Source organism: Meriones unguiculatus, chromosome 6 (assembly GCF_030254825.1).
Source record: "Meriones unguiculatus strain TT.TT164.6M chromosome 6, Bangor_MerUng_6.1, whole genome shotgun sequence".
In the NCBI taxonomy this organism is placed as follows: domain Eukaryota; kingdom Metazoa; phylum Chordata; class Mammalia; order Rodentia; family Muridae; genus Meriones; species Meriones unguiculatus.
Window position 1 is genome coordinate 31,504,982 of NC_083354.1, and position 13,575 is coordinate 31,518,556.

The window sequence follows — 13,575 nt, forward strand, 5'->3', positions numbered from 1 at the left end:
CCTCTTCAAGAGACAGACAAGTGATGTAGATGGCACTTGGGTTTCTGAGCAGAAGGAAAAGTCCTACAACATTAGAGGATGTAAGTCAGAGAAAGCCGGAGCTGGCAAGTGGTTCCTGTGCAGCGAGTGCCAAGGTTCCTGGACCTGTGGAAGACAGCTGGCAGCACCTGGAACAGTTCAAGCAAGGGACTGTCCACATGCACTTTTTGTGCAAGGATTTCTGGGGTTGCAATGGATGAGGGAGGGAGACAGCAGCCATCAGCAAAGGACAATACAAGAGTCATTATAAGGGTTATGTCTTAAGATATAAGCCCCTACCCTACTGATGACACAATTATAACTGATTTAATAAAACCATAAACTGACTAGTCAATAAATTAGCTTGACTTCCAGAAGTGAGCCATGATTTGGTCTTCTCCTTATATTCTCCAAAAGAAATGTTTACTCAAAGCTGTGTGAATATCTGAGAATCCTTCTTCGTTTCAACTACAAAACAATAACCCACAACCACCACCTGACAAGTCTCAGTACCAAAGCCATATTTAACGGCTGCCCGTGGGCCAATGAAATACAGTAAGCGTCCCACCGATGGCCCACCTGAGTGCTCACCTGGACCGCCTGTTGTAACCTCTACCCCGATGGTAACTGTCACTCCTCTGGCTGCGGCTGCGGCTGCGGCTGTAGTAGCTATCGTAAGTGTAGGATCTGCTTAAACAGCAATGACACACGCTGAACACACCGTCTCTACTGTAAGGCTGTCACAGGGCACTAGCTCACAAGGGCACTCTATGGAGGTGTGAGGACAGCTGCAGAAGTTCTGGAAATATCCAGCAATTGCCCTCAATTGGACTTGCTATGTTAAAGAGAAAAATGTTAATTTCTTTTCTGCACTGAAAAATATCCAAAATTAACCCTGAGTTAGCCTGGCTGAACCTGGATCTTATTAAGCAATCACAGTCACAAGCGCCTGCCATTACAACCCGACAGTCATTTCTGACATTGCAGCAAAATGGCCGACAGACTGAAAATTGTCAGATTTCAACACATGCATTAAAGTTATGTAATTAAAAAATGCAACACTTAAGGCTGGGAGGTGAGCTACGGCGATGTGCTGTACATACATCATGGGATCAAGCCAACCCCCTAGCCCCCTACCCGACAGCCTGGGATCAAGCCAACCCTCTAGCCCCCACCCAGCAGCCTGAGGCCTCCACTACCTCTTACCTGGAGCGGCTGTGGGGGTCATAGGAGCTGCTCCGGGACCTGCTCCTGCTGGATGTCCTGGTGTGGATCACAGAGGGACTGTCAGCTTGTGCTCTAGGCACAGGCTGCACTAACAACCTACACTTTTGCCCTTCACAGTGAAAGGACAGGGAAGTCCTGTAACTACTTTGTGTTTATCCCAAGCGTATTCAATTCTCTTTTTAAAACCTTTTATTCCACAAGACTGATCTTTATGTCACTCTCTGAGAAGGTGGCCAGCTGGAAGGGAAGGGGAAGAGGCCACTTATACGAGTGGCCACAGCAGAAACTACTTCTGGCCAAAAGGAGAAGCAGCTGGGAAGCCGATATGCATGCGCTGCCCCAAGAGCACACACTTTCCTCTTGATTTCCTCGCCATAACATGTCCGAACCCCTAAGTGAGTCAAGAGGTGACTGGCTTGTGACCACGGGAGGAGGGAAGAGTGGCCTGGCCTCCCCGGGATTCGATCCCATCAAAGCGCAGCCAGAAGAGCAGGAGACACAGTTCAGTGCAGCGTGTGACAAGGACAAACCAACAGCTGCCCTGCTGTCGCAGAGTGCTCCACCGCAAGGGAGTGGGCCCCACACGGCAGGGAAGAGCCACATGCTCACCTGTGGCTGTGGAAACTTCCATAGGAGCTGCTGCGGCTGCGGGTTCGGCCTCTGCTGTACCAGCCTCGGCTCCGGCTTCTAGAGTAGCTTCGTGATCTACAGTGGGATGAACGAGAAAGCACACAATCTATGTAGTCCCCACACTGTTGAACAGCAGGGAGGGGAGCACAAGAAGGGTAAGGCCGCTTATAAACTATGCTCAGGGGACACGGATGTGCACTGCAAAGGAAGCAATCCAGAAGCCACCAGGGTTTAATCAACAAAGTAAAAGCCACAAAACACTGCAATAGGTAGATTTACACCAACACAACTACTTACTGAGTTCCTGTTACCCCGACCCCTGTTCTTAGCTTGCACTTTCCTTCTTTGTACTTTTCAGTCTATCCTGATGACAAATGCTGTATGGGTCCTCAACAAAAACTTGAACGTGATCAACAGCTGGACTGAGATGTGCGCCTTGGATAGCAACTTGGCCTCCATGGCACAGACCTCATACATGTGTGACAGGGTAGATGACTGACATCTCTGAGCCCTGCAGAGTATGCTCAAAGGACTCTCTGCAAAGGCACGACAACTTTCTTTCTGGGCAAGAAAGCCAGCTCCTTCACACCTTTGAATATTGAGAACTCACCGCCAGTCATGGCAAGAGCACACTCACTGTCCAAGTGATAACCTACAGGCAGTGATGGTCTGGCTTTTCAACTGAGCCCAAATTCCTGGTCCTGAAATGCCCACTCCCTACCCAGGCCCTCTACTGGTAGTCTGCTCATATGGACTAATGCTTCTTACTCCTTGCCAGGTAACTGGAAACAGTGACCATGCTTCCAATGCTGCTGGTCTCATGACCTAAGCCACAGCAGGCTCTCTTGGGGACAGAGGAAGGGGCGTCCTTCTTACCGGTAAGATGAGGTGGAACTTCTAGATCGACTTCTTGAGTGACTGTAGGAGACAGACCTTGTTCTGTGTCGAGATTTGGTTTCAGACTTGCTTCTCGACCTGTGTGGACTCCTGGACTGGCTATCGCCATCCCGACTAGGCGTCTGCTCGTCACTAGAGCTCTCCTGATTCCGCGGCCTCCGGTTTAGGCGTGCCGTCTTTCTTACTTCATCAAAGAGAGAGCCAGGGCGAACTTTATTTTTGCTTTTGATCTCTATCCTCAAGCCCTGTGGTTTCACTTCAGGCACAGTAGGCAATGCCTTCACATCCCGAGAACTGGATGTGGTCGCAGCAGGCACTGCCAGATTCCCTACACCTTGCAGTGGCTTCCACTTCTCCGTGAGGGTCACCTGGCTCTTCTCAGACCCTTCCTTCTTTCCAGCACTTTCTACAGGATTGGCCAAGCTGGCAGAGCTGTCCTGTCTCCCACCTTCGCTCAAGGCTTTACTTTCAGACTTACTGCTTTCTGGTCTCCCTGCTGCTCTGGGCTGTGCCGTGTGCTCACTCTGCTCTGGGACAACGCTCACCTCTGGGCTGTCCAGCCTGTGGTTTGCTGAAGGGGACAGCCCCTCTCCCTTTGCAGGGGAACTCCTGTCAGGGGTGCAAATCTCCATGTTGTCGTCTGTCTGAAGCACATCCTCCCCTCCACCTGGGACATGCTCGTCGATGTGCTGGGTGCCACAGGGAGAGCTGGTGGTATTTTCCTCCACTTTCAGAGGCGCAGGGCAAGAGCTGGGGTCATGCTCACTCTCTGCCAGTGGGCCCTGCTCTGAAGTACCCTCCTTGGGTTTACTGGCACAGCTGCCTTCATCACAGGCTTTCTCTACTTTTGGAATACTGTCTTTTACAGCTTCACACTTCTCGAAGACATGCTTTTTCTCTTTTGGCTCCTGAGTAATTTGCTTTCCATTCATCTCCTCCTCCTCCTCTTCCCCAAACTCTAGTGGAGGCTGCCAGTGGAAGGCTTGCTTACGTTTTGGAGCCTTATGTTTTTTGTCTTTTTTGGCTTTTGATTTCTCTCTCACCTTTTTTGTATGATCCCCTTTAAGACTATCCTTGGAGTGTTTTTGCTTCTGGGGCTCTACTCTGACATTCCCCAAGTTGGAGCAGGAGCCCTCTGACTCAGAGGCTGAAGACCATGGTCTCCTAGACTTCCAGGCACCATCGCTGTCAGGCACAGAAGTGTCTGCTGAAGGGTTTGCTGGGGGTTTGGTTTTGATGTGACTTTGACCAACTTCTGACTCGGAGTCTGAAGAGGCTTCACCCTCTTCCTTATCGGAACACCTTCGGGAACCACTTTTCCTGCTCCTAGCCACGTCTTGTTCTGAATTTGACTCGGAGTCCCATTTACTGCCAGCACAGCTCTTCCCTTTGGGCTTACTGTCCTCTCTAGCATGACCACCAAAACTGTCTTTCAGAGCCCTCTTTGTAGAAGGAGAGCATTCCCATTCAGGCTTGGACTTCCCTCCTCCTCTGCCTTTCCCCGGCTCCCCGCTCGACACTTCCTTCTCTGGGACTGAGTGCACCCCTTGAACATGTGACCGCTCACTGTCGGAGGAGCAATCTACAGACGACCTGCTCTCACTATGTCTTCTGTGACATGAAGACTTCCCTCTGCCTTTTGCATACTTACTGTGAAGTGGCTTTCCAGTGCTGCTGCGGTGTCTTTTACTTGATGTGACACCTTTTTTCCCACTGGCTCTAAGTGTCCTCGTGGCTCGTCTTCCATCCTCACTGCTAACGGAAGTGTACGAGGATGACCTAGTGCGCCGGGATCTATCACTGTACTTACTCTGTGAGTGGGACCTGGATGATGGAGACCCAGACTGTGAGCGTGAAGTCGGTAGGCTACGTGACCGTGACCTCGTGTAGGAGTGGGAGGATGACCTGCTCCTGGAAGACTTGCTCCCTGACCTCCTTGAGCTCCTGGAGCTGCCGTCCCTGTACCTGGAATAAGCGCTTCCATCACTCCCTGAGTTTCGGCCTCTTTTGTGATAGGATGATGACCTGGCCGTCTCTTTAATGTTTGTGAGACTGTATGTGTTCTGCACGGGCAGCAAGTGGGACGTTTTAGCCTTCATCTCCTGAATCCGCTCGTAGGAAGGCTTCCAGGGCTTCTGCCCTGGCTTCCACCTGGACGGGGGCGGGCTGTCACTCAAGGGGAGCACAGCGATGCTCTCTGCTGCCACAGGCTGCACCAGCACACCTCCATTCTGCGGCATCGAAGATCTTAAAGGTTCTGACTTAATGGGCTTATTTTCACTCAACTGAGCGGGTTTTTTTGGTGATTTTGAGGATGTTCCTCGGCGCCCTGACCTGGAACTAGACCTGGACTGTGATCTGCTGCGAGAACTCGACGAGGACTCTGACGCGGCCCTTGACTTCGAGCTCCCTCTGGACTCTGACTGTGAACGAGACCTGGATCTATAGGAGCCTCTGCTGGAGAGGGCGGAAGCACTCTGCTCATCCTTGTCTGACTTAGACCAGTCTTGCTTTGATGAGTGATGAGAGGACAAAGAGGAGGCGCGAGACCTCCTTTCTCTATCACATGAGGTCTTCACTCCACGGGTGGGAGACCGTGAGGGCTCCAAATCAGCCGGCATAACTACTCTTCTCTTCTTTGTCTGCCTGTGTCTTCTGCAGTGCTTCTGCTTCTTAGATTTTTTTTTATGCTTAAACTTTTTTTCCTTTCTGCGTTTCTTGTGGTGACCATCGGAGTGTCTTGCTGTACTAAGATCTGAATAGTAGCCATTGTAAGACCATGATCTGGATCTCTGGGACAAGCTTCTTTCATCCCATCGGCTTGAACAGGGGTCACTTAGCCTGGAAGCGGGGACAGAACAAGCTTGCAGTTACTCATGAGCATACTTCTAACAGAGTACCTGACTCCATCAACATGTTAACATGAATCAGAGCCATGACAACCAGAAGACCTTCTTGTTTTAAGTGAAAGACTCTCTGAATGCTTGTGAAAATCATACCACCTAGTCCTGAGTTCTGTGGAGACACAAAGCTCCCGATAAGATCTGCTAACAACCTTCTCCTTCCGAGAGCAATTTCTGAGTGAGAAACTTAGTTCCCAAGCAACCTCGCTGATGATTTATTTTTCCCTGTAAGGAAAATTTTTCCCATAAGGAGGCATACACTCAGGCTTGTGCATGCTCAGCAAGCACTCTACTACAAGCTGGATGCCCAGGCTTGACTCAAAGAGATTTTTCCTCATTTCCTTTTTAAAAAACGTACGTGTGTGTGTGTGTGTGTGTGTGTACATGCGTGGAGGGCATCTTAGCCGTCATTCTCAGAAACACTAATTTTCTGAGAGTGTTTCTCATTGTCCTGGAGTTCAGCACTACTTCTTCCCAGCAAGCCCCAAGACCCCTCCTGTCTCACCTCCCAGCACTGGGATTATAAAGTGCTCACTGCTACACCTCGCTTTCACGCATATGCAAGCACATTACCAACTGACCATCTTCCTAACCCTGTCTTTCTGTAGAGACAGAGTCCTGCTATGTGGCCTAGGATGTAGTCCAGGTTGGCCTTAACCTCCCAAGCACTGGGATTATAGTGCTATCAGGCCTACCTAAAAACCTGGTTTTTCTTTCTTTCTTTTTTTTCCCCCTTTATTTATTTTTGAAATGTTTCACCATACAGCCCCAACTGGCCTGCAATGTACCATGTAGACCAGGCTGGCCTTGAACTCACAAAGATGCATGAGCCTGCCTCTGCTCCCCAAATACTGAGGTTAAAGGCAACCATCACAATGCCCAGCTTTCTCTTCTCTTCCTTTCAGATACTTTACAAACTACATAAGTCACAGGAACACAGAAATGTCCTTAGTGGGAAGCTATTTAAATGCTGGCACGACAACTGTATTCTCTCCACTTCAGTGTGGTACTTAACACTTTCTCCTAAGCTCCTATTAATTTAAAACAGAAATCAAACATGATTACATGAAAATTGACACAAGATTTACAATCAAGGCCCACAAGTGAGAGTCCTCAGCACCACCATGTTTGTGCTATGTCTACATAATAGCTGCCTGCCTCTTCCTTGTTCTTTCAATTCAAAACCATTTTCCTAAGATGCCTGCAGAGAAACCAGAACTCCCCCAAGAAGGATTCTTTTCCCGCTGGCTATTCCTGTCACCTGCCTCTGGAAACAGACAACCCCTGCACTGCAAGGCACCACTCTTATCAGACTACTGACGATATAGCAGTCTCTGGAGCCAGAAATTAACTCCCATTCTGTGCAGGCTCTCCTTGTTTCCAATCCACATACCTGTGACTAAGGCATCTGCCAAGTCAGACATTACCACGTGGTACCTAAGACCTGCTCACTTCTGCAATTAGGAGTCCGTTCAGACGCTCAGCATAAGGAGGCAGCACCTGGCGGGAACGCCCCTGGTCTCAGTGGCAGTGGTGCTGCTCCTGCTGGCTTCCCTTTGGCCATCTTGACTGTGAATGCCAGGCACTGACTCTCCAGCATTTAGCCCTCTGTGAGCAGGCTGTCCACACTGCAGGCGCTTACTTGTCTCCTTTGCTCCACTTTTCTCCGCTCGGTGGCCTGTAAGCTCTCAGTCTCTGCATTTCCTCCTTCCAATGAGGAGGAGTTTCACTGCTGTCATCATCTTCGGACTCAGAGTGGGATCTTGACCTTGGAGGTGTGTGATAGCGCTTTAAACAGAGAGGATAGTAACCATTCTAAAAATGCCTCTTGTAGGACAGAGCCGGGCAAAATAATCTAATGTAGGCACCGATCCAAGTACCAACTGGATAGCATGAAGTTATCTTAATTATAAGATGTGGAGAGGCAAAAGCGGCAAAACATTCACTTGGTATCCTGAAAGTTCCCTTTGCGGTCCTAATATATTCGTTACCCTCCATTACTCATAAACCAAAACTTCTCAACACACTATTTCATGGATTACAGCACTAAATTCACCCATAGCTGTACCTACCGGAGGCAGCGCCTTCCCAAAGCCATGGGAATAGTTTGAATAGGAGAAATAGTCTGTCTAGAACTAAACCTTTGATTATTACAACAGAATGTTAAAAGTAAATATTTAGATAAACAATTTGAAAGGAGAAAGTTGTAACATACGTACAATTGTGCCTCTTCCTTTAATTTTCCGTCCAGACTTTGACACAGATGGTTTCTGATCACTTACAACAGGTGTAACATCTGGAACATTCCTGAAAAAGTTATGATGACAATTAAAAATGTGCAAATGCTCATTAAACGATGTCTACCCAACATTCAAATGCAGAACTACAGTCTTAACAATATGAAGATTTATACTTCACGGCATGAGAATGATAGGAAATTCAAATGTTCATATCCCTAACATTGTATGGGCGTAGTCACGTTGATGCACACCTCTGAGCTCACTCAGCTCTGAGGTGCACCACACACCAGCAGACACAGTCTTGACTAGCATTCCATGTGCTACCCCATGACCTTGCAAAGGTGAGGTGTGTGAACTCACTGCAGGCTGCGGTAGCAGCTCCAATAACTGAGAACACCAAGCTGAGCTCTGCGAGAGCTCCATTCGTCCCATTAGGACATATGTGTTTGCGGAGTTATTTTGCATTTTTTAAATTGAAGATTTGTGGAGGAAGTAAACAAGCAAAGAAAACAAAACAAAACAACAACAAACCACCCGTGAAGCTCTGCAGCACAGCTTGGCTTGAGTTCTCAGCTTTCTCACAGGAGCTTAGGAGTTAGAGCAGACACTGCAGCACTTCTGCTCACACAGCACATTCTTCTCTCCTTCTCTCTTCCCACCTCTCTCTTTTGAGACTAGACCTTGTTATGTTCAGGATAGACATCAATCCTGAAGTCAAATATTCCTTCCGATACCTAGGGCTATGTGCATATATGCCACCATGCCTGGCTCATATTCTTTTTTGGAAGGCAGGGTTTCTCTGTGTAGCCTTGGCTGTCCTGGACTCACTTTGTACACCGGACTGACCTAGAACTCAGAGATCTACCTGCCTCTGCCTTCCTGAGTGTTGGGATTACTCACGTCCTTTTAATATTTCTGAATTTAAATCTAATATACAAAGTATTTTTCTGAGATTAAATATAAAGCCACAATGCAGGGAAACTACAGCAAAATTTATGATACTAACTTATATCTTCAGTTACCATGTAATTTACTTTGCACTATTAAAATTGAAATAAATTTCACTACTTAGTTGGATCCACAGAGTTCAATGCACCTGTTGACCAATTCTGAAAAGATTCACCCCTTGAACAAAAGGGCAGTGCAGCAAGATGAGTAATATAACCTTCCCAGACCTCTACTAAGCACTTCCCTCCCCGCCAGGCATGGCAGCATACATATATGCATACTTTTCATCCTAATCCTCTGGAGGATAAAGCAGAAGGACTGCAAGTTCAAGGCTAGCCTGTGACACACAGCAAGTCCTGTCTTGAAAAATAAGCAGACAAAAAAACAAACAACAACAAACAACCCAAAAAAACCCCACCAAACCAAAGCAACAAAACACAGCCTCTTCACTGACTACCTGCCCAGTTTCCTTTACCTATTCATGCACTCACGCGTGAGTTCTGAAAGGGAGGTACATTCAGAACATTCATCACTCCAGTGTGTGCTCTGAACGTAAGCCATGGTTAGTACCAACCTGCGATGAACTGACGGACTTACATCAGAGAAATAAAAAACATACAGTGTAAGAGTTAAGCATCACGGCAATCACCGACAAAGCCGCGCACACTCACTATCCCATGTGCTGGGGTCAGGGCAGAGTAAAGGAGGAGGAAGGCAGCTGAGTGACAGACCCCATTCCCCCTGGTCTTGTCCCATGCTGCGAGTGGCTCCATGGGATCCCTGTGCAATGGGAGCATGCCCATGCGCTTCCGTGCTGGACACAGTGGGAAGGGGCAGGGCGCACCATCAGCCCACTTACGGCTCTGGCTCCACTGTGGCAGCAGGCATATCTCTTCTAAGTAAGAATCGGTTCTCGGGAACTGGAGGAATCTCTTCTGGGCGGACAACGGGCTTTTCTCTTTTAGCATTTGAGTCCCCTGATCTTTTTTCTTTCACGTCACTCCTCTCAGAGTAACTAAAATAAACCAAGTCACCAATTTAGATGTTAATGCCAACATTTCATAAAACATGTGCAAAGAAAACAGCGAAACTTACTGAGTGTTGATTTTCACAAAGCATCAATACATTGAAAAATCCAGAGCAAAGACATTTTTTCAAAAGAAAGATAAAAAAAAAAAAGATAAACTGAACACTAAAATTTTGAAATGGAAATTGTCAATTATCCTTATGTTTTCCTTCTTAACTTTTTTTGTCAGGCAGGCGCAGTGGCGCACACCTGTGATCCCAGCATGGGAGGCAGAGGCAGGTGGATCTCTGAGTTGGAGGCTAGCTTGGTCTGTAGAGGCCAGGGCTACACAGAAAGACCGTCTCAGAAAGAAAACAAAAAAAACCAAAAAACCACATTTTTATCTGTTTGTCATTTCCTTGTGTGTGCTAGTGTGCCGCATGAACAACAGCCTGTGGAGACTGCCCAGCTCGGTGAGAAGCCACAGCCAGCTCAGAGGCTCAGAGTCTGCTTCACGGAGAGGGAGTTTCTACAGTGTCTGTGCTCCAGTGAGTGGCCCTGCACCATGCACACACAGAACACAGCCAGTATACCCCACAGGTCATCCAAAGAAAACAAAAACAGAGGGAGAAGTGTGAGTGGGTGGGGGAGAAGTGTGAGTGGGAGAAGTGTGAGTGGGTAGGGGGAGAAGTGTGAGTGGGTGGGGGGAGAAGTGTGAGTGGGAGGAGAAGTGTGAGTGGGTGGGGGGAGAAGTGTGAGTGGGTGGGGGGGAGAAGTGTGAGTGGGTGGGGGGAAGAAGTGTGAGTGGGTGGGGGAGAAGTGTGAGTGGGTGGGGGAGAAGTGTGAGTGGGCGGGGGGGAGAAGTGTGAGTGGGCGGGGGGGAGAAGTGTGAGTGGGCGGGGGAGAAGTGTGAGTGGGCGGGGGAGAAGTGTGAGTGGGTGGGGGGGAGAAGTGTGAGTGGGTGGGGGGGAGAAGTGTGAGTGGGCGGGGAACTGGAAGGAGGGGTTAGGAGGTGGAAGATCAAGTTACTTTACAGACCTGTGTGAACTCTCAAGGAAGAAGTAAGAAGAGTTTGGGCATTAGGGCTGGCAAGACAGCTCCATGAGAGAGACCCTTGGCCAACCCTGAGGTCCTGAATCTAGTCCCTCAGACACTCTGGAGAAAGAAGCCACTCCTCCAAACTGTCTTCTGGCCACCACAGATGGTGCATGACACACATCTTTGATACACAAAACCTTAAAAGTAAAAAACAAAACCAACCAACCAAACAAACAAAAAAAAACCCCAAACAAACAAAACCCCAGTAACAACAAAAAAGGATTTCAAGAACTGTCTTCACCCAAACACCAGAGCAAGATGCCTACGCCGTCCCTAGACTGCTCCAGGCACCCGGGACTGAGAACACTGGCACAGTGCTCCATCACACTTACCGCGTGGGGCTCATTGTGTGCTTCCTCCTTGGGTCCTCTGAACCGCTCATTTCTTTCCGTCTCTTTTTAGTGTGTCTGACTTTTGGCCTCCTCTTGTGTCTCCTCCTCCTGATTCTCTCTCGTTCAACTTCACTTTCTGAGGATGATTCTGAAGAGGAAGAGGAATTGGAAGAGGAATCCGAGTCTTCTGAATGTGCTGGTTTCTTCCTTTTCTTCTCAAAAACTTTTAAGAGATATTAAAAAAAACATTAGTACTTGAGTCCAGTGCACACCATCCAGAGGTAAAATGTGACAGCTAATCCTCATAGCATTGTGTCATGTATAGCAAACTAAAATAAGACTTAACTAAACTTTTCCCCAGTTAAGTAAAATACAGCTGTCTGAAAACTTGGACAAGTCCCTACCTGAGGCCTAGACTCTAAATAAGCCGGTGACAAAGAGCTGAGACAGGAAATGAACAAGGTAAAGGGAATACAGAGATGCAGGTAACTTCAGATTACACCTAAAGTAGCTTGTAGGGGTCATATAGATTCTTAACAAAGAATGCCCTAGACATGAGGCCAGCACAAAGACCCTGAGTATCTGAATAAAGGTCAGTGTGGCTGGAAGGCAATGAGAAGAGCCAGAAAGACAACAGAGGGTCACAGGCCTCTGTGCTGAGGGTACCACTGTAGGTGTCTGGGCAGGAGGGACATGTATATGAAATGAGGCTTAAGAGGATCACTTTGGCGGCTGCTAAAGACAAACCAAAGTAAACCAAGGACATAAGCAAGGGGACACTCCTGCTGACAAATGGTCACAGAAAAAGCAGGGGACGGAGGCAAGGTAGAACGCTCGGCATGAGAGGGCTTGGGTCAGCCAGCAGCCAGGCAGTAGAGGAGTTGACAACATCTGCTGTGGGACGGGATAAACCACAGACAGACAGACGCACCAACGCTACCACTATCCACACTCCCCGAATTTAGAAGGAATCTTCACAGTGCCACATGCTTTACACCTCTGTCCCAGATTTCGCCACCCTCCAAAATCTCTTACCATCTTTTGTCAACTTTGTGGCAATCACCCCACAGTCAATGACTCGGACATCTGCGTAAGGCCTGCTTGCAGCATCTGTTTTCAGATTTTCAATCTGTTCAATTACTTCAAAACCGGAAATAACCAGTCCAAAGACAACATGAACCCTGTCATAATATTAAAAAAAAAAATTGGTCTGGTAATAATTACATAATGAACAGTAACTGGGACAAATGCTGTTAAAAACAAAACAAAAAACCTCCAGATCCACAGAACTGGAAACAAATCCAAAGGGAAGGACAACCTGAAATCTACTTCACAATACGAACTGGCAATAGTTCATCTGGAGACAAGGCGGGACTCAGTTTCTGCTATTATTGCAGTGGGTTAAGAGTCTGGTAATAATACACTTCATAGTGAGAAGCCATCTCAACAGTACTCAGAACAACATGGCTGAGAAGCCTGCCCATGGGCAAAAGTGAAAGACAACAACGAGAGACAGCTCTCAAAGCTAGTGCTCCCGGCGCCCCTGCGGGAAGAGCTCAGCTAGGGAAGACTAACCCCCGGGGAACCTGTCTTTCAGGTCATCACCCAAACAGTGCCCCGAGATTTTAACAACTTGAGGCTTACCCATCCAGGTGTGGAGCAGGCTTTGTAGTTCTGTACAATAAACATCAAAAATGACGTATTCAGATGAGGAAAGCAGAGGTTTAAACACAGCATGTAGTGAACAAGGAAGTAAAGATAAAGACAGAAAACTGTTAAGCATGGCATGCATCCAACATAAAGACCCCCACACACCAACAGTAGCCACTTTACTGATTAAAAAACAAAATTACAGTGAATTAGCAAACCAAGTCTATTAGAATATATAAAATAGGTTTCATTTGAGTTATAGAAAGAAATATACAGCATACACATTGATACTCAATTTTCTCTCAAATCAAAACCAAACATTTAAAACTATTTCCCAGCTGAATTAAGCGAGGAGAAGGCGGCCATTGCCGCATGGGGAGATGGGGGACTGTGGTAGACACTGGGCTCTTCTGTTTCTGCAGACTGAGACAGTCTGCACATTCTTTGTTAAGGCAAATGGAGGAGCCTCAGGAGTCTTTTCTGCAGAACTTCCAGCCCCTCCTTTCACTCAAGGTGAAGCTTTGCAGCTGACACTCTGAAACTGCCACAGGAAGGGACTCTCACACTACTGTTGCTCCTCACAGCAAAATGAGGGGTATTACTGACATCTTCAATTTCCATGGCCC

At 47.7% G+C, this 13,575-nt stretch overlaps 1 protein-coding gene across 12 annotated transcripts in view; it reads right to left on the minus strand.

The window, feature by feature from the left end:
• The window catches only part of Nktr (natural killer cell triggering receptor), a 37,755-nt gene that overhangs the window by 3,060 nt on the left and 21,120 nt on the right, over positions 1-13,575 (minus strand). For 3 of the 12 annotated variants that reach the window (XM_060385026.1, XM_060385029.1, XM_060385028.1), the window contains 10 exons: positions 12,944-12,973; positions 12,335-12,480; positions 11,300-11,522; positions 9,723-9,878; positions 7,895-7,982; positions 7,318-7,463; positions 2,752-5,613; positions 1,855-1,950; positions 1,225-1,281; positions 610-708 (listed from right to left, as the gene is read on the minus strand). In XM_060385026.1, coding sequence (XP_060241009.1) covers positions 610-708; positions 1,225-1,281; positions 1,855-1,950; positions 2,752-5,613; positions 7,318-7,463; positions 7,895-7,982; positions 9,723-9,878; positions 11,300-11,522; positions 12,335-12,480; positions 12,944-12,973 — 3,903 coding nt within the window. The other 9 variants (XM_021647387.2, XM_060385030.1, XM_021647396.2 and 6 more) reach the window with 8 other exon arrangements.